At 29.2% G+C, this 27,707-nt stretch overlaps 1 protein-coding gene across 1 annotated transcript; it reads right to left on the reverse strand.

Moving 5' to 3' along the window:
- LOC107454029 (desert hedgehog protein B-like) lies at positions 1-24,341 on the reverse strand. The gene is made up of 3 exons (XM_021148119.4): positions 23,864-24,341; positions 2,599-2,860; positions 1-769 (listed from the first exon to the last, which is right to left on the reverse strand). Exons 1-3 carry the CDS (start codon positions 24,191-24,193, stop codon positions 39-41), a joined length of 1,323 nt encoding a protein of 440 aa, XP_021003778.3. The 5' UTR covers positions 24,194-24,341; the 3' UTR covers positions 1-38.
- Positions 24,342-27,707: the final 3,366 nt, after the last annotated feature.

Raw genomic sequence — 27,707 nt, forward strand, 5'->3', positions numbered from 1 at the left:
TTTTTTTTAATCACTGAACCAGAACAACTTATAAAAATTTATTTCAATTTCGGCAAAAATGAAAGAGTTATGAAATACAATAATTTGGCATACCAATGAACTCCTTTAAAAGAAGTCTTGAAAGATTTTGTTGAGTTGAAAACTCTATTTACAGATGAAGTATCTTCACATTCTATACATTGACAGTAAAGATATTTCAATAATGATTTTGGAATTTTCAATATTCTACCCAACTCTAATCCCTTTCTTTTTAAAAGAAAGTTAATTCTTAAAGGTAGCATTGTCAGGTGAGCTACTGTGTGGCTTCTTACAGTAGCGTAGCACGATACATAAATGTCATTCACTATTATTGTTCCATCTTCTGTAACAGGCGCATGAACACCAGTCAAAGAAAATATTGTCAAGTCTAATACAGCTGACAATGCAGTTAAATTATTGTCAAGCTTTATCAACAGTAAATCACCAGGATTAATATCACTAGCTAAAACAGCTTCTACTAATTGCTTTGAATACCGAAAAATTAAATGATTTGGTGTTAATAATAGAGTATTGTTGAAATTAGTCCTTACACGAATAAAATCAGTTTTTAATTCATAATCCCTATGTAAAAAATTTATGACAGTGCTGTAAATCAGAGATCCTTCTGGCGAAAACCTAGAAGCTACTTCATCACCAATTTCCACATCTTTTAATAACTTAATTCCATTTCTGGTAGTAACTGTTGAGCTGCTGTGGAAACAACCATTGCCTCTGCTAGCTCCATCAGAATCTGAAATACAATGAAAAGGAATTTCATAAAAATATTGCATTAAGGACTTGGTGGGAGGGGATAGCCTGGTTGACAGGAGTTCCTGGTTATGATGTATCTTAAATCAAAATTTTGAAAGTTTTTTAACCGATATCAAAATAGTCGAAAATAAAGTTATACTTTAAGCAAAGTGTTTCAAATTACTTTTTCAAGACTTTATAACAATTTATTTTGTTTAGAACAATTTTTTATTATTATCTCTTAAGAACTATTTATTAAAATTTATCGTTTTGAATCAATTGTCAATACAAGTATACAACAGAATACGAACTCTAAATCACAATTAATATTTACATGAATCTGTTACAATACCTCAGTTAAATAAAACTGATAGAATTCAAATATTTTACTTTTATTCCGACCAAACCAAACAAATTTAGAACAACTTCCTTTCCATACAGAAAATTTGGTATTTTTTCAATGTAATATCAGAAAGAAACAATATGATGTCTTTTTTTGAATGCTTTTTCTTCTTTGGGTACATAAATGATTTGCCCACTGGCGTATCGACTTTTTTTGTTATATTTTTTAGCATTGCTTGATCTGTTTATCCAGGATACATAAGATTGCTCATGGCTTTTTCAGCGTAGCTGATTTCAGTGCTTGTGCCATGATACCATGCATTCAACTCAGCTTAACTCTGATCAAAAGCGACATTAAGTTACACCTAAGCTACCTTAAAGATGCAAAGATTTTATCTCAACAGGTTGTGTCGATGAGTTGCAATGACTAAATCTCCCTCCATAGTTATGTCAAAAAGTGATGTTTACATCAAACCTGCGTATCAATGGCAGAAATTATGAATAAATGACATTATATTAATTTCCTTGTGTGTAATAATATTTTAACTATTTGATTATAGTTTTAATTATTTTTTAAACTTGTAAGTTTGTATAATAGTATTTAAAGAGATTGATGATTGATACTATCAACTAATGTGTTGATTGTTTAATTGTAGTAACTTGTAGTTTTAGAGGGCAAAAAATAAATGAATAACATTATGTTTATTTAAGCGTACGGAACCACTGCTGTTTCAGAAAAGATCTAATTTTCACTTTAATGAGTGCTTAGTAGGCCATGTGTCAATTACCTAGGTAGTTTTCAGATTACGTAGGTGATTTGCAAAACGAAACACTTTCTTGGCACTTTAATGGATTCCCCTGACTAAAGCGATTTGTTAATGCAATTTGTGACGTTAAAGCTCCAAAGTGATCTGCACATTATTCTGCAGAATAACTGATTTGCACATTTTAGCAGATCACCGAGTTTGTTCACCGAGGTCCCCGAGTGTTTGTCCGCAGTGGACTGATCCTTAAGACACGGTTCCTAGCAGATCACCGAAGTCAAGCGGCTTCGGTCAGTGTGCGGGTAGGTGACCACTTGGATCAGTCTGCGTAGGAACCGTGGGTGTGCGGTATTGGTCCTCGTTAAACTGTTCTACCGTAAAGTGCTCCACCTCGTGTGCAGGTTGTCGGGCTACCGAAGCGGGGGTGCCATCCCCTCTGCAGAGGATCAAAATTGTGATGGCATGTCTTCGGATCATCCTCAGGAGTGTTTCCCTGACAGTTGCCAATAGCCCATTGTACAGCTCTAGTGTGACGTAAGTGAACTACTATTACTACAACCACATGTCAGCGGTAATATAAACGCAGACAAAACAGCGAATACACCTGTTACAATTTTTTTTTGATAAATGAGGCAAAATCTGTGCCCCATATCTATTCACTTAAGAAATGAAATATGCTTTTTATCGGCATAAGAAATAATTTCTAATACTGTAATATATTTACCTGATCTGACAGAGCAGTGTATGTGTCCTCTGGATTCATAATAAACCCAATTAAATCCCGCTTCAACGGCCAATCTGGCCAGCATGCCATATTTAGAACGATCCCTGTCACTCGTTGTAATGTCTACAGCCCTGCCACTGTAGTGTAGAGAATTAGGAGAATGATGTCCTTCTTCGTCGAATCCTTCGGTCACCCTCAATCTCACTCCTGGCCATTGATTCATCACTGATATGGCCAAAGTGTCTAATATTTCCTTGCACCTCTAAAAGAACATTATTAATTTAGTATGTTTGACTGATTCAAATAAAGATATATTTAAATATTCTATGTTATTTATGTTTATACATTTAACTTCCGGTGTAACGCACACTGTGGTTCAAGCGAAACTGGACGCTGTCACGAAAGGTCTCTACGTCATGATGGCATAAAATTAGAAGACAATAGATTATTGTTGTCAATGAACTCGTTGTCGTTGTCCATTTAGTTTTAAAATTGCAAAAATATCGAACCCCTGTTTTTTAAAAGATTTTCTGGGAATTAAACAAAAAATTTTAAAAAATGTGATCGCTATATTGAAACGGATGGTTCAGCTCAGCCTTTCGAATTGGAAATTCGAATTCATCGCGTCTCCGGAATCGCCAACAGAACTCCACGTTATAATGAAAGGGTCGTACTAATAGGGGATCGTACTAAAGAGCACAGACTGTGTTATAAAGGATATTCATCTAGGTACTAAGACTAGGTCAGTCAGTCTACTGTGAGCGAATCTAACTTTCATTTCATTTTTCTTTTTTTTTTTGGTTTCAATAGAAACCATTGCTATGATGGCCGATTATTAAGAAAATAATATTTGATATAACGAGTGATAATACTGACTTGCTGTCAGGAGAAAACTATCTGTATAGGGCAAAATTGATGGTTGCCACTGGTCAATGGGTGACCAATATGACAAATGGTGGTTTAAAATTGCCTGAGAGTCGAATTCTGATAGCCACTCTCTCGATATTTTCATTATATTAACTCATGCTTAACTTTAAATCAAAAGTTTAAAAAAAATGAATAAATATAATTTTAAAAAATATAAGATGTAGAGATTTGATGTTGCCAGATGTAAGTCTTAACATTTGTATTAATTTTTTTTAAAATTTGAAAGTAATAAGAAAGATAAAAACTGTTTCCAATTTGAGCTGTTATATGATGTAAGATTATCCTCATATGCTGTTAGCAAGCAAAATCACTTTTCATCAATTATTTTTATTTATTATTATGCCATACTGTCACATTTACACTTAATGTAATGTGACAATTTAATTATCTAATTTATCTAAGCCTTTAATTTTAATTTAAACGTTATTCCTTTTTGTTTTATTTGGCTTTATTCTTTTTTGTTTTCCTTCTCGCTTTAGTTACGATACAATATGTTTGAGATTCATAGATTACAATTTTTTTATACTTTTACTGATGTTTCCAATTTGTTGCCCTTAGCAATATTTGCTCACCATATAATCATTTGTTATTAGTGTTGAATTAAATTGTTTATTTTGTGTGTTCATATGAACTATTACTGCTGTTTCTGTGTTTTTCTTTCCAGTGTTCGCGAAAGAGTTATGTGAACACATTGGATTTTTCGCCTGTAACAATTGTTGTTAGCTATGTACAGAAATTCAGAGCTGTGTACAGAAATGGGTGACTCTTTTTACAATTTTATATCTTTTTCAACCTTTACTTTCTATTGCTAAGTTTTGAATTTTATTTTATGGTATCTATTTTTATTAAAAATTTTTTATTTTTTCGTTATTTTGAATTTTAGGCAAATTTTTGTCTTCATACTTTTCGGAACATTTGTTATTTGAGGAAAATTCTTATATTTTGATTTTTTTAATTAATATTTGTTTAAAATTAAAATTTTCTTACGACTTCGAAAATTTTATAAAAATTTCCGGTCTGACCGGGTATTGTCACATTTACACTTAATGTAATGTGACAATTTAATTATCTAATTTATCTAAGCCTTTAATTTTTCTTTAAACGTTATTCCTTTTTTTTCAATTTGGCAATTTTATTTTTAACTTTCTTGTTGACCTTTCTCATGGTCGTTGCGGTCATCGCACTTCCTGTGGGGAAAATCAACCAACCCCTCTATTCACGCCTTTCTCTTCTTTTAATTTTAGGGGGGCTAACTAACCAATCTCTTTCCTTTAAATTTCAAACTCTCCGCCTCTTTAATTTTAATTGGTCGTAATTTTTCTGGTCCTATACCAGTTAAGGAATTTTTAAGTCACTTTTTTGGGATAGATGTTTTTTTTCTCTCTCTGGGTGCTTCTTTCTTGCATGTTCCTTTTTTTTCCGAGATGCGGACTTCGGTCCGTATCGAGGGATTTCTTCTTTACATTTTTTTTTTAACCTTTATCTTAAATTAAATCTATAGCTGTAATCAATTTCTGAAAAATTTAAAATCAACAGTTTATACCTTTAATTTTTCTTTAACATTAAAAGTCCTCTCAAATTTAAGTTTTCTTTTCATATTTATTTTAACGATTAAATTACTCGTTCTTTTATATTTTACTTTTATGTATGACTCCTTCATTGTTTTAATTTTCTTATCACCCATTTCTAATAATCGCCATTCATGTGTAGTAAATGTAACGATCGATATTTGTTACTAAATAAAAATAATTTGTTAATAATTGAATGTGGTGCTGAAGTGCTTATTTCCCCGTCTTCCTTTGATGTCTGTTTGTTTAATATGTCCTCATGTATGGTGAGTACCCTTTTATTATTGTTTTGGGCATTGTATTCTTGATAATAGTGGAAACATCAATTCACCCCATTTATCTTAAATACTTTGTTTGGATATAGCATGACTTTATCGTTTTTTTATCATTAATCTTTTAATTTTCTTAGTTTTCACCCTTATTCTAAATTTGGTGATACCAATTAATCCAATTTCTTCAAACCTCACACTTTGTGACCCTTTGAACCTATTGGGTTATTGTTATCCCACATTAGCATTGTACTACCACTTTCCTTAACGATCACATCCCCATTAACTTAATTTAATTACCTATATATATATTCGGCCTTAATTTTATTTATCACGACGTTGCAATCATTTAACTGTCTTTTAATCATGACTATATCCAATTACTAGTACATATACCAAATATTTCAATCTATTAATTATAATTCATAAATAACTTTATTTTATAAGCACCAAATAATAATTTTAATTAAACTCTTACAAATATATTTTATTAAACTCCTTACACATACATTCTCAATTCCTAAGTTTATTCATTTATTTTATTTATTTTAAGTACTGTTAACTATTTTCATAATGCTATTCTATAACTACTTTAACTATGTATTATTTAGAACAAAATGGTTAGATAGAACAGAGAAGTAGTTAAGACTTGGGAGTTAATAGATGGAGAAACATAGCATAGCATAGATCTAGATGGGGCAAAATGACTAAGACGGCCTTGGCCGGTAACCAGCTGTAGTGCCTAAGAAGAAGAAGAAGTTAAATATTTTTCAAATCTAGGTATACGTTTGTTTCGTTATAATAAGCACAGGAACGTTTGTTTCGTTATATTAACAAAGAAATTTATATAAGTTTATATTTTATTAAAAAATTATCTTTTTTATTGACTTTTAAGACGAAAAAAAAATGAATGAAGGCAAATGTGGGGGTTGGTGAGTGGAGTGAGCAGGGAGTAGAGCCTGCTAGTTCATTAAAAAATCAACCTAGAAAAATATATAAATATAGCAGGAACAAAAATAGCTGTCGTCTTCGATTTCGATGGAACGTGTACGTTTTACCAAACAACATTACCTCATGTCTTAAAAACAAATAGTACTAAATGTAAATGCATTTTATTAAAGAAATTAAACAAATTCTACCTAAACAGCATCCCGTTATACTCTTTGTCTCACATTTTTATTAAAGATAATTTTTGAAGCCACAGTCTGAAGTTCAAGATTTAATGGAGAACAAATCAGAAATAATTTAATTAAACAATCTGGCAATAGAAGAGGTTTCTTTCTGAATGGCGTATTTCCAAGCAATTATGTAACGAAACAATGGAATCCGATACCGCTGAACGCGTATTGTGGTCGAAAATAACTATATAACGCGAAAACATTAAGTTTATGGCTATTTTGATGACAGAATATCGTTTTAAGAGGAAATGTTAGTAGTTAATTTCGCAATGGGGGGGATATTATCGACTATTATGTTATCTTCAACATTGCTTCCATTCACAAATGAAAAACTGCTTTAAAATTATTAATATAGATATTTTATAGTGTATATATAGATTTATAATTTAAAAACTATAGTATTTGTAAAAGTTGTGTACGTAATTAAACTAAAGTTGGTATAGAAGCATAGAAAGAAAATATATTTTAAGAAAACACATTTTAATGGTTCTATTTATATTATACATAGTCTTTAAATGAAATACGTAAATATAAGCCGAGCAGTATGAAGTGATTTTATTTTATAACTAGCATTGAACATCATAACCATTTTTTGTTATACGATCAATATTCAACTCGGTAGCCTCGTAATTTGGAACTCTACCAAGGAGTCAAAGGAACTCATGCATTCATTAGGACAAACTAACCTTAATGGAGGACTTTTCGATGGAACTAGCTCTCTATTTGCGTTACAGTTACAGGAAAACCACGAAGCGATCGTACAGTTAGCCTATAATTCTAACTCATAACCCATGAGCAGATTTTGTATCGACCAGTCAACTTGGATCACCCCATTGGAAATTCTTTATTCTTTAAACCACAGTGGCTCAATAAGAAGTGATTAATATCACACTTTCGGTTGTATTCAATAGAATAATTAATTATAATAATGATGTTATTAATCTATCATACATTGCTTTAAAATTCTACATAATGTCTAATTTACGGGTTTCTATACAATGACTAGGCAAAGTACATTATGATTTTCATATTTCTTACTTGCTAAAAACACTCGTTATTCTATATAAGGGCTAAGCATTCTATATAATCAAATCATTCTATTTATTGATGGAAACAGAAATAATTAGTTACATAAATATTTGTCAAATTAAAAACTATGTAAGATTGGAAATAAAAATTACTGAAACGTAATTAGAATAAAAATATTACTACTACAAATTAAATTGGTAGGAGCTAAAAATTATTAGAGCGAAATTTTTATTATCCTAGATGATACTGGATATTTTTGACCAAAGGCAAAGCATAGCCAATTTGCGTAAAATACAGATTAGTTCATCTAGTGAATAAAGTTCAGTTAAATTATATGAAATAAATCAGGTGTCTTATAATGACTGCTCTAAAAATGTATTTTTTCAGTTTAAGTCAAAAAAATTATAGTTAGGCGGTCAAGAAAAGAAACTATCAAAATTTAACTATTTTTCACTGACGAAGATGGAACTGTAAATATCAAAATGTGTTTCATTGACAAAGGAACTAGAAAGAATTTGATAGATGATTGTTAAAAAAAACTATTCACGCTTCATAAGGCAATCAAATGGGTTTTGATATTCTTATTCAACGTATTTCTGTAGTGATTCGATACCGTTTCCGTTCCACTTTCGCTAAAACATTGACTTAATACCCTCAGTGTGTATAGTTTTTTGTCTTAATGTTTCGCTAATTTTTGAAAATGAATTCGAAATACGGGTCATTCAGTACCGTCCTAGTATACGTGCCATAATCGGTACATGCCATAATTGACCTGCCATAATGATACATTTCTTAATTGTTATTGACTTCCCTATTTAATAATTTTTATGCATATTTTACCTAACAAATTACTGTTTAAAAAGATGAAAGTGTATCGATCTGCGAAAATCTTCTCTAAGTTGATTAGGTTATTTAAATACCTTAAAGACAATTTTATGAAATGTACTTGTTTTCATTGTTCATTCTGGGATTATACATGGGTGTTTTTTATTTATTTTTATTAAAAATTGTATTTTTTCAAATGTTAGGTTAACATAAGTAAAAAACACTTAATTTAAATCTATTTTCAAATAAGGGCCCAGTTTACTAAAATTTTTAAATTTTGCTGTGAGTATTATTACTACATGTAATTCATAGTACAGTATTATTACATATAATGCATGACTTACTACTTTAGAAATGTATGTTTTTAATTTTTGCTCATCAATTTAAAAATTAAATGTATCACAAAAATAATTTAAAATACTTATAGAAACATAATAAAATAATTAAAATACATATAAAACATAATAACTTTATTTAGTTTAAAAAAAACAAATTGAATTAAAACATTTAAAAATATCTTTAATTCTTAAACAAATTACTGTTTTTTTTTTTAATTTTAAAATTTTACCAAATTTTAATATTTTACAAAACTTTAGAAGTGCAAAATTAAATATAATACAAAACATATTTATCTTCTCGCTTTTGAAGTCATAGAATATCGTATCTTTAGTACATTTTCTTAAGAACTTCCAAAACAAACTCTTTGCTTTATGCCTGCAGAATTTATGAAGGTTCATTTAAGTTTTATGCACTTCTAAAGAAATAGAAATTCACGTTTCTTTAAAAATATAAATTAACTTTGTGAAATTGAATTTAGAAAATTAAATTTTTTTAACTTCAAAGGTAAGTATTTCTATGACTTCTCTTTTTATCACTTGAAATCTGCATAAAAAGTTGCTGTTTTAAATATTTATTTATTATTTGTTTCTTCGTTTTTATTGCCAACAAAATTTTCCCTAATTTAATTCAACTCCAAGGAAAAGTCTAGATTTGAAGAAAAATTATATTTATCTCCCAGCTAGCTTGGAATAAAACAATGAACGACTTCAAAATTTCAAAATAGAGCATTGAATTGTAAATAGTAAAATCTTATTGTAATATTATATTATAATGTTAACTATTTAAACTATGAATTATTTTAACTATGATCTATTCAAATTTTGAACTATCAGTATACAGTAGTAGAGTAAACCAACCAGTGAAGGAACACTACCCAGTGAAGGAACATTTCATATATATTGATTAAAAATAAGAATTTGAAAGTTTTTCCTTAGATTGATTGGTAACAATAGCTTACTGCCAAACAATAGGAAGTCATCTAGCAATGTTTTGGACTACCTGGTCAAATAGACTTCTCTGGAAAAAATTTTGAACTTGTTATTATCTCTGCAACACCTTGTTTCTTTGAAAAAATTATAAGGTGAGTGTTTGTATTTATATGCTTGAAGTGGAATTAATTGCATGTAATAGTTTTATTTTTCGCACTGGGAAAAAGAGAATTCAAAATATAACATAGTTATTGAAGTTACGTTTTATTTTTATAAGCATTATAGCATAATAAAGTACTGAGATAAGGGGATGTTTATTCACTGGATCACCAAACGATGAAAAATCAGTGAAGGAGCAAGTGTTCCTTTACTGGGTATTTTTCTAAGTTAATGAAAATAAAAGATAAACTTTAATTTTCTTGTACCTTTAGTGATGTTTCGCATCAAACTTATGTTAAAAATACGAAAAACAACTTCTAGCCAGTGAGGGAACAGGCATGTTCCTTTAATGGACATAGATTTCCCAGTGAATGAACAGTATGTGTTAATATGTTGACACTTTAATTTTCAATTCATGATTACAAAAAAAGTTAACATTTTCCAAGTATTTATATGTTATAATTTCAAGAATAGGCTTGTTTTTAAATATTTGTATGCCCTATAAATTCATTAAGAGCATTAAAAAATAACCAAAATTAAGTGTTCCTTTACTGGGTGTTCATTCACTGGTAAGAGCTGTTCCTTCACTTGGTCTTCTTACTACTCGCTATTTGAACCTCCAAAACTTTAAAACAATATTATGTAATTCTTTACAATTTTTTTACATAATTTGCAATTAGTAACAAATATGTTGACACTGTCATTTAACTAAAATTACGAATTTTGAAATTAATATGATTTTTTAAAAGGCAAGCGAAGCTTAAGTGTTCCTTCACTGCTCAGTTTACCCTATTTCAGTATTCCTATAGTAACTATTTTCCACAAGATTATGAACTATTATGATTATGAATTATGAACAAGATTATGAATTACAATATTAACTATTAATGTTATAATACGAACTATAATATGAATTATAATATTAAAATAATTTCGATTTTCTGCTTTAAATCTAAATGAAGCAAAATTCTAAATATGACATGTGTATTCAATCAATTTTCACTTGTTTAAGAAATTAAGAGAATTTGCAGGCTTGCTCGACTATCTCTAGAACTACTGGATAGATTTTTATGAAATTTGATATGTATACATACATTGATACAATACAAAACAAATAACCATTCAACAATTATAATACACACGCATGATCGTGCTTAACACTCGTTGAATTCAGAACGTACGAAATAGCAGTTGCAAAATAAACAGCAACAAAAATGGGTTAATAGGGGGTATGGTCCCTTCTGATAGATATATAGGCCTTGCATTCAGAACGTACGAAATAGCAGTTGCAAAATAAACAACAACAAAAAATAGGTTAATAGGGGGTATGGTCCCCTCTTACAGGTCTTGCTGAGTGATTTCGTACTTGAATTAAGGCAGTTTATCATTTCCTGTGGTAATTGCCCTGAATTGTCCTTTGGCAATTCCATACCTTCCGACTCCAACGAGTGTTACGTGTGTATTACAATTGTTGAATGGTTATTTGTTTTGTATTGTATCAATATATGTACTTATGAAATTACATTAAAATTGGTCCAATAGTTCTGGTCATCTGAATATCTACTCATTATTTTTTTTTTTTTTTTTTGGTCGTATGCCTGTTTTTTTTAGGCAGTGGGGGTGCGATTGTTCCTATTTTTCAGTGGCGCCATCTATGGCCAGGAATTCGACTTCTGCCACGCCATTCACACAATCACAATCCGTTTATAGGGCGGGTCACATTCACACACAAAGGAGAAAGGACATAGAACACACAGACAGAGAAAGAAGCATTCATGCCTTGTCCGGGATTCAAACCCAGGACCTTTCCAGGACAGTTCCCTGCCCCCTACACAGGCCGGTCGGCACTCATTATATTTGAATAATAAATTAAATATTTCTGTTCTATAGGGGCTAATCTTTCAATTTTTAGGTCAGATTTTATACTCATTATTTTCTAATAGGTCAATATACAATTGTTAAAAAATGTTTTGAAACTTGCAATTTTTTCAATGTTTTAGTATTAGAAGCTGGTCATAATTTTTTGTAAGAGTTTCTGGATATTAAAAGAAATAATAATAAATATAGCCGCCTACACTGTTGTTTAAGAAAAATTTTACAGAGCATGTTTCTCATCGTCACTTTTCAAAAGATATTGAATGAACTAAAATAAAATCTTGTACATTTCTAGTTAAAGGTCTAAATATATACTCATATCAAAATGTTATTGATGCGGTAGTTTGTTTTGTTGTTAGAAAATTTATATCTAAGTAGAAGAATTCTTCCTCGAGCAACGTAATTCAATTTGGCATAAGCTACTTGTAAGGGCATTATGTGTTTTTTTCAACCTCATACTTATATGATCGAAAAAAGGTAACGCGTTTCACTTTGTTTAAAATCAGAATTAATTTTGACAATAACTGATTTATTTATAGTGCAAGTTTTTCGAACTTTTTTGAAGAAGAAAGAAAACTAATCTCAAAGAAATTATAATTTTTAGGTAGCAACATACTGTCATCTTAATTGCTTTGCATTACTAATCATTGATGCACTTAACACACTTTTTCTTATGAAAGTTTTAAATTTAGTTTAAAACACGTTAAGCATTGCAGCAGCAAATTTATATTGTTCAGTACGTGATTCAAAAAGTTTACATAAGAAACAATAATGTTTTATGAATTAAGTACAAGCTCTTTTGAATAGCCCGATTTAAAAAAAAATAGTACAATGTAGTTTATAGCCTACCAATAGACATTTAAAATCATTTTTTAAAATAAAGGTTAAGAAATATTTATAAAAACTGAAAAATAGGTTAATGATCATTCTATCCGAAATTGCTATTTAGTTCTCCAGTCTCCAGTTTTAATATTTAGATTAATAAAAATTGATTATGGTATTTAATTTCAAAAGCATTATCCACTACATTCAAATTCCTTCATATAACAACTTCCGACAAACAGAGAAACTACCATTTATCCTTTTTGGTTTTAAAGTGTAACAATTATGAGTTAAAAACTTAACGTTTTAAATAAAAGGTTAAAGGTTTCTTTTTAACAAAACCGCATTCATGACAGTAAAAATAAAAAGACATTGCTCTTTCCATAAATTTGTCGGGGGGAAAAGTGTTAAGAAGGATAGTTTTTTACTTAAATGTGCATTAACTTATATCATTGTGGTTAAACCACTTAAGACCTCTTTACAATGTACTGATTGGAACTTTTAAAAACAATCATTTGCTTTTCAAAATTCATGAGACTTTTGTGTTAAAAAAAAATTATAAATTCTTTTAAGATGATTCTAACTGCTTTGAAGGTGAAAGATTCGTGCTATAATGTGAGTGGCACAATTTATTTTAAGTAGTTGACATTTCCCAGTACGCTAAAATCTCGCGCTAGTCAACCACTGTTATGACCAGAACATTTTTAAAGTAATTCAATTTATAACAATGCAATAAAGTAAAGGACATGTGTTTGTTTTTGCGTTTAAACAAAATAGAGGGTATTTTGCTATCTAAGTTAGCAACAACTAAAACGACAATTTATAAAGATTTTTTATTTATAATTATTCTAAGTGTATATTAAATAATTATTCTATGTTGAAGCACATAAATATGTTGCTAAGTGCTTAGTTACATATTTGCATTGTTACAAAATGCATTGATTTTTAAGTTTTTAATATTCTTTACCGTTAACATATTTTATGGAAAATATGATATTAATATTTATAAAAACATAAAATAATAGATTTTGAACCACGCATATAAATAAATAGTAAAACTTGATATTGTACTTTAATGATGCCTTTAAGCCAAAATAACATTTTGCTAAACTCACATCGTTGTTCAATTAGTTTTTATTTAAATTATTTTAAAAATAACTGACAAAAATATGTTTCATAGTAAGTTTTAGCGTAAAAGGAATAAAATAAAGCATCAATATATTTTATGGAGAAAAAAAATTATTTCGTAAAAGTTAATCTCAATTAGAAATGATATCACTATGATGAATTTAATCACTGATTTCAACAGAGTGAACTACAGGACATCGACATGAAGATTTTTTTACCCATCAAAATGTAAATAACCAATCCGATGAAAAAAAGGTCTGTATGAAACGTTTTTTGTAAAGTAATTGTTGGCTTAGAAATTACTAGACATTTAATACTTTTCATCTGCATTTTGTTAAAAATTGCGTTTTAGTTTGAGAAAAAAATTCCGACATTTTTTACTAACAATAAATTCTTCCTTTTTCGTGTCATTAAAATTTAATATTTTGGTTACTTTTAAAGTCTTCGACTTTACCTGATAGGATTCCATTTTTTTTATTCTTTTAGCGACCTAAAATAGTTCTTTTTCATTCAATATTACGTAAAGGGAGAATTATGGTCAATAAAACAAAAATATGCATTATTTAAACTATTTATTGGGTAATTTTTTCGTTTTCTGTTCACATATTATAAGACCATATTTCATTGTTAACTTTACCAGACTCTTTACTAAAGCATATCAGAAAAAATTCCCGAGCTTTCTGGGGCTTCCGTAGATCCGGTAAATTTTACCATATTTTGGTAGTTTTGACCATACTTTTTTTCTCAGTGTGTTCACCAACCATTTGATGTGTTGTAGGCTAACTAAAATATTAATAAACTACGAAACGTAAAGGTAAAGAATATTGAAAATTCTCTTAAAAATTAATTAATTAATTAATTAAAAATTAAACTGTTTTTTTAGCGAATAAAAAGACATCGAATGCGGCTATTTTTCTCTCTTTAGATAAATCGTTAATGCTTATCCACTCATACCTGTAAAAATATCAAAAAATCATGCGTGTTTTATTTGCGATTGAGGGACTATATTATCAAGGGTTATAATAGGAATCGAACCCGATAACTCTTTTCGTCCGAGCATTTTGTTGTAATGACAATACTCTTTAATCACATAGGTACCTTCTATGCTTTCTGCCAATTTTCATTACTCTGTACTTTTAGGTTTTCATATCTATACTAAAGATTTGGAAATACAGGGCAGCTCTTAGTGGATAAGCTCGTCACTCATCCTATAATTAATGTGTTTATTTATTTGTCATTACTCATACATAAGTAAACTTTTGATCAATGCAAAACTCCCTGAAACTTGTAAGGTAGCGGGTTCGAATTCCAGCCTAACTCTGGCTGTATCTTCTTGTTGTATTTGTGCTATGCTGCTTATTCTTCTTCTTGACAATTTTATTTTAAGTTCTTTGTATTGAGCACGTATGTCTGTATATGTATAACAATAAATTAATATCTTCCGCTTCAGTTGGATGAAGATAGCGGGTTCCCAGAAGATCACCGAAGTCAAGCATCACTCACTGCCGTCAGTGTGCGGGTGTGTGACCACTTTGATCAGTCTGCGTAGGGACCGAGGGTGTGCTGTACTGGTCCTCGTTAAACTTTTCTACCGTAAAGTGCTCGACTTCGCGTGCAGGTCGTCGGGCTACTGCTGGGTGATCTGCTGGGAACCGTGTCTTAACGATCAGTCCACTGCGGGACTTATTTATTTCGGTGCATACAGCTTGCGCTGTTGCCTGGAAACGCCCAGTTACATCACTACAGGAATACTAGATCATTTATTGTGATTGTTGTTACAAAAGATTTTCCTTTTCGTTCACCTAAAGACATTTTAAAAATTATAATTTTGAAAATTTAAAAACAATGTCGCAGAATTGAAATAATATTTATGACAATAATGTTGCAAATTTGAATTTCAAAGTGTTTTTCCTTGTAAAGAAAAAGAAGTTGATTAAGACATTGTCATGGATAGCTTCAATTTCTCATTACTCTCCGAAGAAATTTTACAAATTAGGGATATTAGGAATAAAATAAATAAGGTAAGATTTTTCTTATCAAAATATGCATCTATATTAATGTATCATGTATCTATATTATGTTGTTTGATTCCATCATTTCAAATTTGCAAACAAATAATTTTATTTAATTTCCTGACTATATGTTATATGGAAATTATACAAGCTGTTTGCGTAATACTGTTTATTTCCATAACTTTAAAACCACATTTTTAAAGTTGCGGCGTATCTGAGTTTAAAGAGTGCTTTTTTCTTTCTGTGAGTTTTCAGAAATTTCCTACGGTTTATTTTTGTTTTGTAGACAATATTTATGTTTTATAATGTACTAGAAACTATTAAAACAGGGCTCGAAAAAACTCAGAAATTTTACCCGTCCCCGAGGACGGCTTGTCCAACAATGCACCAGTCCTCCGTTGGAACTAACCCGTCGCTTTTAAATAAATAAAAATATAATTTTCTCCTATTTATTACAAACATGTATATAAATTGCACAATGAATTAGTCGTTACTAGGATTACATTATACAGTAATACTAGGTTACTAATAGTAACCTAGTATTTCTTTTATGAAATAATTTAAATGACAAGGGTCAAGTTATCGGGAATGTCAAGTTATCCGAGGGTGCGTTTTTTAAATGAATCAAATATGACGTTTGCCAGTTCCACAATCAAGCCAATGATTTATAGAGGTTTCTGAACAGAAATCTGAAAGGGGTTTTCCATTTAGGTAGATGTTCATAATTGCTTTTAAAGCTTCTTGTTTAAGACCAGTACGTATTGTGTTTTTTTGTAAATTTATTGCTGCAACCGCTGCAGTACTCCCAGACAGAGAAAACATCAATATATGAGCAGTATGTTGCTGTATTGTGGGTCATTTTGCTGCCTTGTAACTTACAAAACTCGTGTAAGATAACAAAAATTGAAAATGTATCACGAACATTAACGGGAAAATGGCCGTCCGCGCGGACGTCGGATTCGAGGAATTCGTTGTCCGCGGAGAATTTTTGACCGTCGAGGACGGGCGGACGGGCTGTTTTTCGAGCCCTGTATTAAAATATACAGAATCCTTTTTCATCTATCATGTTAGTGTCATTTTGACTTAAAGAAAACTGTTTTTTTTTTTTAGTTAATAAAAAGACATCGAATGCGGCTATTTTTCTCTCTTTAGATAAATCGTTAATGCTTATTTTAATAAAGAAGTAGCTCGAAATTTTTATAAGTAATTAAATCAGGCTATAAAGGAGGAAAATGATTTAAAATGCTTATTTCAATAATACTTATTTATTTATTACTACTTTATTCAGTTTGAGATATTACGCATACTAAAATATTTAACAGTAATTTTCAAGTGGTTAATATGTCTTTATTTTTTTGTTCTTTCATTATAAATTTTTTTTTCAACGTTGATATTTTTTTTGTGTGTCTTTTTTTCATATTTCCTAAGTTTGCAGATAAACTTAATTTCATTATTCCATTTCCCTTTTTCTTTAATTTCTTTACTTAATATCTCATTATTTTTTTTAATTTATATATCTTATTATAAAATACTTAAAAAGTTCTTTTCGGTGAATTTTGAATTAGTTCTCATACATTAATAATCTTAAGAAATTCCTAATCATATTCGAATAAATATTTAATTACATTAAATTGAAGCGAATTGAATCGGTTATTAGATTCAAGTAATTTTTAACTAAACTTCACTTTTCTGTTAGTTTTCCTTAAAGGAACTCCTTTTTAATTTCATGTAACGTTTTTTTCTAGTGAATTTTTTTTTCTTGGGGGGGGGCTCATTTTTTCCCGTATCATTTTCAAAATTCTTTTCCTAAATGTTAATTTTATTTTCTGAAAATTTGGGCTTACCAAATATTTCGCACCGTTAACAATAAAGTAATCCTGTGATGTGCATTGTATTCAGATATAACTAAATTATTATTGTTGTTCAAATAGAAAAATGTATAAGCGTTTTTCTATTTACTAAATTTCATGAATTATTTACCCTTTTAGGTTTAGGATAAAGGGTATTCCTGTGCCTTTTAACAATGATTAACCCCTCTTTCTCTAATAACAATGGACTGAAAATTCCAGTTTCTAATTTTTTCTTTCTGAGATTGTTAAACGTCTATAATAGCAAGAAATTGAAGAAAAATGTGAAAAAAAATCCTTTTTCTTAATTGAAAAAGAAACATTCACTATTCTTATTAAATACTTCACTCTTTGAAATAAGTAAATTATTATTTAATGCCTTCGCGGTTAACTCACGTGTCAATTTTTTTGTTAAATATACTTGTCTGTCTGTTCTTCCTTTTTTTGTTAAATATACTTTTCCTTTTTCGTTCCTTTTAAAAAACAGATAAATATTCAAATCGTCTGAAATATGTATTGAGATTTTTTCTGCTGAAACTCGAAACTGGTAATTTCCTGCCCATCCGACCGACCATGACGTCATCTCCACTTCCGCTCGTCACACATATGATCATTGCTTAGAGCTTTCATATCGAATTACCTATTTGCTGACAGGTATTTGATACAGTTAAGTATCCCCAGGCGTAGTCATATTCACTCCGGAAAGCGATTTGCACATAATAAAAATGTCGTTTTTCACCTTCCAGTCAAGTTATAAGAAGATTTATATTTAAAGTTGTTTGAAGGCTACCAATGATATAAAAAAATTCTCGAATGATATCTGTTTCATCCGACTTTCTGAAATTACCATACAATTAACTAAGAACTAAAATTCTGATGCACTAAGATTATTAGCAAGACTATAAAAAACACAAAAGTTTCCGATTGCGAATTTATTGAAGTAAAAAGGTTACAAAATGTTGCATAAAAATGGAGCGTAAACTTCGGTTAGCTGAATACTAAATTCAAAGTAATTACTAAGGATTGCCTGTAATTATAATAATTTCAAGTTTAAACAATAAAATTCAGTGCAACAAACATAAAAAAATAAGGTTTAACTTTTTTGTTTAGGGGTTATATGCATTTTTTACCCATTTTTCCTGCAAATACTTTCGAGAAATGTAAGTTTCCAATTGCAAGTTTATCGAAGTAAAAAGGTTACAAAATGTTGCATTAAAGTGGAGCGTAAACTTCGGTTAGCTGAGTACTAAATTCAAAGTAATTACTAAGGATTGTCTCTAATTATAATAATTTCAAGTTTAAACAATAAAATGCAGTGCAACAAACATAAAAAAATAAGGTTTAACTTTATTGTTTAGGGGTTATATGCATTTTTAACCCATTTTTCCTGCAAATACTTTCGAGAAATATGAGAAAAAGTCTGAATTGGCTTACGACTAGAAGAGGGCTATTTTTCCCCGAAAATAGTAATTCAAATAACTCAGAAAATTTTGTTATAAATGCATTTTACGATTGTTTATTTATGTAAAATAATTGTAATTGTATTTATGTAATATACTTTTTAAAATAATTCTGTAAAACAATTCAAGAAAAAATATTTCTTAAAATATTTAAGTAAATAAAATCGTTCCAATGTGAAACATGTTGCAACTTGAATCATTGGATAATATAATCTCTTGGCATAACACTCATCTTTATTTCTTTTCTCTTAAACCTGTTTGTTGATTGATATTGTTTATCCGTGCTATTAAAAACTTCTTTTCATGTAGCCTGCTTAAGCTATAACAAATCAAATTGTTCATAAACGTAATAAATAAAGATAATTTTATTGGAATATTTTTAAAATTTGTTGCATTGAAAAATTTCAAAAATGATTGAAATTCACTCAAGTTCCAGTTAAAATTATGTACTCAAAATTGAGTTTTTTTTAGTAGGTTCTTTAGTGAAATTAACTAAAGTTAAAAAGTCTCCTTATATCCAAACAAATGAGTAAAATTTAGCCCAAGTTGAGTTATTTTAACTGTTTCATTTTAAGAGAGTTTATTCCACAAGGTGATTGTGCTAGTTTGACCTCTTGCACATGCCTTCCAAAGTGCAAAACAAAGACTAGTTAAAGGTACAACATTCTTACTTTTTTTCATCTTTCTAGACTTAACAAAGAAATTTCATCTTAAACATAATTGCAATTTGGTACTTATCGATCTCAGTTCTGGTGTTAAATGTTAGATTCACAGGGTTTTATTTTCAAGTCAAAATATTAAAACAAATTATTCCAACTAGAAAATTGAAAACAATTCTAGATCATACCTGCGCCTGAAATAGTGGCCAATTCAGCAGATAGTATCTGCCGTTAGAAGACATAATCTGAGTGCAAAACTCTTCTATTAGATTGGGCAAATATTTATACTGGATCAAGGTATATCCGTCCAAGGTACAAACTTTCTCTCCTATTGTTTTAATCATATCTGCTATAAGTACTTACTTTAACATTGACAATAAATATTAAATCTGAAGCGCACAAGAGTTTCTGCTTCAAGTAATAAGAATTAAATCTTACTTTTTCCTTATTGCTTTAATGTTTGCAAAATTAAATATTTAAGTCTTATTTTGTCGGGGAAAACGCAAGAACAAATGTAAGAAAATTTTCTGAAGAACCTAAAAACCTCTTTCAAAGCAAATCAGCATTGTTTATTTTAAATAAATGTCAAGGGATAACTATATTTACATTACTAACTATAATCAAATCATACTAACTATAATCATTGTTTTTTTTTCTTGTTTACTCAATTTTCTATTAAACTTTTAGAAAAATGCAAAGCTAATTAGTAAACGTTATTAGAAGTTATTAACATTTTTAAAAAAAATTTCTTCCAAATTTTAATTATATTTAAAAGGAAAGTAATCACAGTTCATTATGTTACTTAATTAGAAAATTCTAGCATAGATTTGTTTATTTTCAGTGAAAATAAAACGCTAGTATCAGCAAAAAATAAACTACTTGTCTTCTTGCTTTAAAATTCTGCAGTAAACCTTCCTTTTAAATCAACTTAATAATTTTAAGAGTTTTTTTGTTTGATACCAATAAGCATGCTTAGGAATTCCTATAAAATATCAATTTTTTCGTGTTCTGGAGCTAAGAAAATTTTCAAATTTTTTATTAAATTTAAATTAAAGTGTAAATAAGCTTTTCACTCTTTTCGCTGCACTTAATTAATTTGTGATTGCAAATGAAGCTTTTTAATGTTTGTGCAGCAATTTTAATGATAACTTCTCCTTTCTTGATATGTTTTTTAATAAGAAAGTCGTCGTGAATTGCTTGATTTCTTTTTTCTACCCTGTCTTAAATAAAGTTGGCCAAGACACTCCTCACTCAACTTATTGATTCGACAGACTTCCAGGTTACTTTCCCCTTGACTCTGTGCATGATTGCATTGTTAGAAATTTCTACTAAAATCCTTATAAGAATATATAAATAAGTAATAAAAGCAAATAATAAATAGCTTTTTTGCAACTTAAATGTTAAGAATTTTTTTTAAAATTAAGCAGAAACATTTTAGTGTATTTAGAACATGAGCAACAATACTAAATTAACTCTTATATATTTCCACTAAAGTTCAAAAGCCGTTAATATGCACATTGCTTAGTTAATCAGCAGATTAACTAGGGTAATCCGTTAAGGCGAAAACAAGGTTGTTTTTGCAATTTTCCTAGGTAATAAAATGAGAAATCAAATATCATGTATAAAGCAGTTAAATACTACAATTCCAAGGAAAAGTTGCACAATGCAGCAGAAATTCAGTAACAAAAATTGAAATCAATCGAAAATTTTAAAGAAGAAAACAATAAAAATAATAAAAAATATAATAATGACATCCAAGTTGACGTCGTCAGAGGGTGCCATCTCCGAAAGTCATAAAAACACAAACCTTTTCTACCGAGAGAGCACGACAAATGTCCAAAATTTGCTCTCTCTGTACCCCAAAGGTTTTGAAAAAAGTCCAGGAAGAGAGAATACAAAACCAAAATACAAAAGTAAAATACATAAACTAATAAAAAAGGGAAAACAATTTTCTAAAAACCTACTGGAAAATATTTCATAGTTAAACCAAAGCATACTACTTTCTGAAAATCCTTAGAAAGTAGTGTGCTTGGGCTTAACTGTGGAATATTTCTAAGCAGATTTTTTGAACGTTGTTTTCCTTTTGTAATTAGTTTATGAATTTTACTTACGTATTTTGCTTTTGTATTCTCTTTTTCTCTCTTCTTGGACTTCTTGCAAAACCTTTGGGGTACAGAGAGAGCAAATTTTAAACATTTGTCGTGTTCTATTAAAAGAAAAGCTTTTGTTTTTATGACTTTGGGAGATGGCACCCTCTGACGACGTCAGCTTCGGATGTTATTGTTATATTTTTCATTGTTTTCTTCTTTAAAGTTTTCTATTACCTAGGTAAAGTGCGCCTTAACGGTTTCCATATCATAGAAGTTCAAAAATGTCTCTGATGTAATAATTGTTTGATTATATTTATTGACTTGATTTATTAGATATTTTGAAATAAATAAATGGCATTATATTCATCTCCTTAATTGTAATAATATTTTGAGTTGTATATTTTTTTTAATTGTTTTTAAAGTAATTGATGATTGATATTCTATCAGCTAATGGGTTGATTAGTTGATTGTAGTAACTTGTAAATAGCGAAAAATAAATATTATTATGATAATTAGAGCGTACAGAAATTTTGCTGTTGTTCCAGCAAATATCTTATTTCCCCTTTCCTAGCCTAGTGGGTAATTTTACAAATAAAACAATTTTTTAATATTTAAATGGATCATCCTAGTTAATCTGCACATCATCCGGATACTCTGTAGAATAATTTATTTCTACACTTAAGCGGTAACAACTATAACAATTATTTAATATATCGATACAGAAAAGCATAAAACCTTTTCTTTCTTATATTTAACTTCATATAACTTTTCGAATAACCCGAAAATATTTTAGGACAAAGTAGGTAGACATATTTAATAATTCATGATAAAATACTTGATTTTGTATGGTCGGTTTAAAAAATATGTAAATTAAAAACAGACCATGTTAAAGCAATCAAAATTTCATACATAACAAAATCTCTACATAAACCTAACCCAGTGGCACAGACAAAAATTTGCTTATTTTAGGTGTTTTTGAAAAATAGGAATATCCTGAATAAAATATGAGAATATAAAATAAAACATGAGTATCCTATTGAAATTATACATCCGCAGTTTTTAATTTAAAATTAAAAACTTGAAATTTTTTATTGCAAAGCATATAGCCAAAGCATATTGTCCACAGTAAATTTACATTATTTCTTAGAAAATATTCGTATAACATTGGAGTATTTTTTAAATATTACTTATGAAATTTTTCAGATTTTGTAGAAACGTGTTTAATAGTTATTTATTTCCTTTTCAATGGTTTTAAAAAGTAGCTTTGAACACGTTGAGTGCAAAGCAAAATTTCAACTCCTTGACCAAATTCCGCAGTTTGATATGGATTCTTAATAATTCAATGCATGGCTGTTTTTCAAAAATAAAAATTAAAGACGTAAAAATTTCACGAAATAAATAAACTTTAATTATTACTTTTCAGGCTTTATAAACTCGTTCTTGCTGTTTAAATAAGATTTTAGAAGTGACTTTAATTGCTATAAGATTAATCCCGTAGGCTGTGGTATCATTTGTGGATGTTCTAATTATTAAACGTAACTTAAATTATATCAAATTATAAAGAAATTTTCTGTAAAAAAAAATATTGCTTTTACGATTTTTGTTGCCTATCTCAAATTTAATAAATTAAATGTGGACATTTTTAGCATGAAAAATGTTTGTAGATCTGCAGTATATAGCTGTATCTCGAAAATAAAATTGGTAAACTCAACATAATCCACTGAACGGATTTCTTACACTGTAGAATTTATTTTTGTTGTTTTAATGAATATTCTACAAACCTGTTTCAGATATTTAAAATTAACAAAAGTTTTGATTACTAACCCTTAATCAATGATACACTATACAAAGCGTCGAATTGAGTGTTGCATCGAATTGAGTGTTGAATTAATTTTTACTTGATATTTCTTTAAGAAAATTAAAAATTACTTTATTAACTTTTATTGCAATATATTTTTTACAAAATTTAAAGATGGAAAAACATCTTTCCGAAGCTAAAAAAATTCTCTCATTCAGTACATTGAAATAAATTTCTTCCATTTTTTACTAATTCTATAACTATTTTAACTATCAAATGTTCATTCGAATTTTTTTTAAAGAATGCTTTTAAAATACTTTGTATAATAAAATGTTCATATACAAAACTTACTTGCGTCATTAGTCGATCGGCTCCAGTACCTTCTTCATCCTTGAAAATCACATCAGCATTATAATTGGGTACTAGCAATTTAAAACCTGTACTATTACGTACTATTCTTTCACTAGATGGCCCACTTGCCGCTAAACTGTACTCTGATACATTTGGCACATGCTGTTTATATACTAAAGGAGTAAGCTTTCTAGGACTTCGACGCCGCCCACCACCGCGTCCTGGTAAGCAACCTTCCACTATACCAGTACATATTATTAAATAAACATATATCCACAATTGCTTGGTTCGAAAATTGGTTAAAAGTTTACGAAACCCCTGCGTTAACATGGAATGTATTAAAATGCGAGCATGGCAGATTTTACATTAAGACATCAAAAAGGAAAAACTACTTTTTATATTAAGTGTTCTACAATATCAAAAATTGGCCTTCTATAATTCTAAATTTCGGAACCTTTCTATCTCACGTTTTAGCAACAAAAGTTTTTCTCTTTGTTTTTTATTGTCATCTACGAGCATTTTGAGTATTCTGTCAATCAAATATTGAATAACATTCAACGATATTTTTGATTGGCCATCCTGAGTCACGCCTCCTTTGAAAGATCTCCGATCTTTTGTCACTCACTATGACTAATAAGGGGAAAACTAAAATATTTTAAAAGCTTGCCTTGTCGTTTTGTTCCTTCCAATAAATTTTCATGCGTATTTTTTCTCCTATTGGTGTTCTTTTAAGTCATATCTCCCCCCCACCCCCACCATAAAGAGCGTTTCACATCAAGTTTTTCTCAATGTTGCCACTTCGTGCGGGAAGAATTTTTTTTTTTTCCTCTTTCGCATTCTCGATATTCATTTAAAGTTTTTAAAAATTTGTTGAAAATCGATCCTTTTTCATATTTTCTTTTTTATAATTTTTTACAGTAAAAATTCTTAAAACTCTTAATTACCCTGGCTCCATTTTAAAGCACAGTCAACTCTTTACTGTTACAACCATACAAAAAAGAAACATTTTTTTAAAGTAAAAAGATACATATTCATTTTTTTCTTCTTCATTACTATTTATAGTTAAAACTAAAACTTTTTCTCCTTCTTGCATCATACAAAAGTGGAGTCAAAACTTTACTATAACAGCCCTACAAAATAGATACATTTTTCTCAAGCAAAAAATCTATATTTTATTACTATTTACTGTTAAAAACTCCAGAAACTTACTCCTTGCACCATTTGAAAACACAGCCAACTCTTTAATATAACAACCATACAAAAAATTTTCCTTTTTCTCCAACTGACAGTAGTCTTGCGTCTTTAAGGTGCCTTATTCATCATATTACTCAAAAATAAGAAATTCATTCATCACAGGCTATGAGGTATCTTATTGTTCTTATCTCCAATTTTTCATTTTAATTTTGTGTCATACTTAGTTTATAACACTAATTTGATATCATCACTTTCGGTACGCAAAATTATTTGATTTTTGGGTGCTAAGTTGTGTGCACCAACGGGGTGCTAAGTTGTGTTAATTTATCCATTTTGTGTCCATGGAGAAGGCATCAAACTATTTTACTCTGGGTATTACAAGCATTACTTAACTAACTTAAAACAGAAAAATGCATGTTTATTATCATCAGAATCTTTATTATTAATTCATTATTATGTAAATTAAAATAGAAAATTATTTTTTATGGTTTTTGCTAATTTTGAAAAGTATTTAAATTAAGGCATGCACTGATTCCTATATTTTTTTTTTCATTTTATATCTTTAGTATTTCATCACCTTAATCTTCGTTATTAAACTTGTTTAAAAATAATTAAATTATTTATTCTTCATAATATGTTTTCTTTGAACAAAATATTTAACAATTAACGAAATTTTATTTCAAAGCAAAATGCTAGTGATAGTTTTAAAATATAGTTCATATTTGACTATTTCTTTACCCTGGATATTAAGGACCTTAGTTCCCTTAGCCCTTCTTTCTGTGCACTACCGATTCTAACCTTTTAATTTAAACCAATTCTTTTCATTTTCAAAAACTAATGAAAAAGGCTAACGTTTTAAGCAAATTTATTTGGCAAAATAAATAAAAATTGGCATATTCATTTCTACATTTCTTTACCTGTTTTAAACTATAATAAAAATACTTTATAAGAAATAGTAACTAAACTTAAGCATGTAAAACTTTTTTTTTTTATCTAAACTCTATTTGTTGCTTAATGTTTACACAAGTTATATGAAAACTAGGTATTACTTTGCGCTGTACGCAACATTCTTTCCGTTCAAAATGCCACTTTTTCTTACTACCAGAAATTACTAAATAAAAAATTCCATCACTTATTTTTACTTAATACTTATAACAGAGTTTATAAAAAGTTAATCAATTACTATACACACATTCAAGAAATCCTATGTGCAATTAGAACTTCATTTGTAATAATCATAAAAACATTATTTTAAGAAAAGTTAATTTGCCACGCATTCTTATGAAAATACATTTTGTTGATGCGTTAGCGGACTAAGCACAGTAGTGAGTGAAAGTGTTAACTCACATAAAGAAACTTGAAGATTTAAACATTTCTTTATTTCATACAGAACCATCTCGATACAGCGTACAACTGAAGATATTTAAACATAAATACATCTTAACAAAAATGTTGGTACATCACCGGAAACAACAACACAGTGACGTGACATAGTGAAGAGACAAGAACAGGACACATGCTTACAACAATGCATGGGGCCGTTCAAAAAGTACGTACACAAAAATAGAGAAATTTAAAACCCCTCCCCCCCTTCGTACATTACCGTACATAAGGTCTTACTCCCCCCCCTAGAGTACGTACATTTTATTAGTCTACCCCCTTTTTCATAAAAATTAAAATAATTACGTTTTAAATAAAATTAAATATTTATTTAAGAAGTGTGTAGGAAAAAGTCAAATTTAGATTGTGTATGCTTATAATGTACGTACTTTGTATAATACCTCCCCCCCTCCCCATCGTACAAAACCGTACAAAATAGCAAACCCCCTCTCCCCCCTTCGGGATGTACGTACTTTTTGAACGGCCCCCATGCCTTATATACAGATTTCATATGCACGGATTACGTCACTTACGTTATCTGAAAAGAAAATATCTGTTGCCAACACACGACCGAAACTTAATTCTTTTAATTTGATGTATTCGGAGGAATAACAAACCACTCCAACACATTTTATCGCTTGTGCGCACTGTCAAATTATGTAAATATGAAGAAAAGAAAATCAATTTTTTCAGAAAGTTACCTTTTGTTTTTCTTTATTAACAACATTTAACAGTAAATGTATAAAATAAGAAACTCTTTCCCAGCAATTTTAAAAACCTATAAAATGACATGCGCAAAAATAAAAAATCGGACCACCCAGAATAATTTTTGATCCAATGATGGGATTTTCAAGTTTGGGGACTCAATCTTAATGGTTGGAGGGTGTGACCTTAAATATGAAAATTGATTAGCTCAGATGACATTTCAAGTTACGAAATCAGACTCAATAACGTAGTTTCTCTGAATAAACATACATTTCTTTCGATGGATTCGGGTTTCTGATCCTCAAAATATAGGGGGTAGCCACAATATGGAAAATATGGTCCCCGTAGTTTGGTCTGGAGATCAATGCAGAGTTTAGATCACTTAATATTAATTTTACTTTTTGTGTATTTCTCAATATTTCAAGAGCTTTTTAAGCAAATTAAAATATTTTGCACACAATTATAAAATTCGTTTATTCAAGGATAATTACAAAAAATACGTTTTAATAAGTATTTATTGTTTTTATTTTATTTAATCATAGTCTAAAAAAATTTGAATTGTAAT

The sequence above is a fragment of the Parasteatoda tepidariorum genome, chromosome 7 (genome assembly GCF_982258835.1).
Source record: "Parasteatoda tepidariorum strain Cologne lab strain chromosome 7, Ptep-v5.0, whole genome shotgun sequence".
NCBI lineage: Eukaryota > Metazoa > Arthropoda > Arachnida > Araneae > Theridiidae > Parasteatoda > Parasteatoda tepidariorum.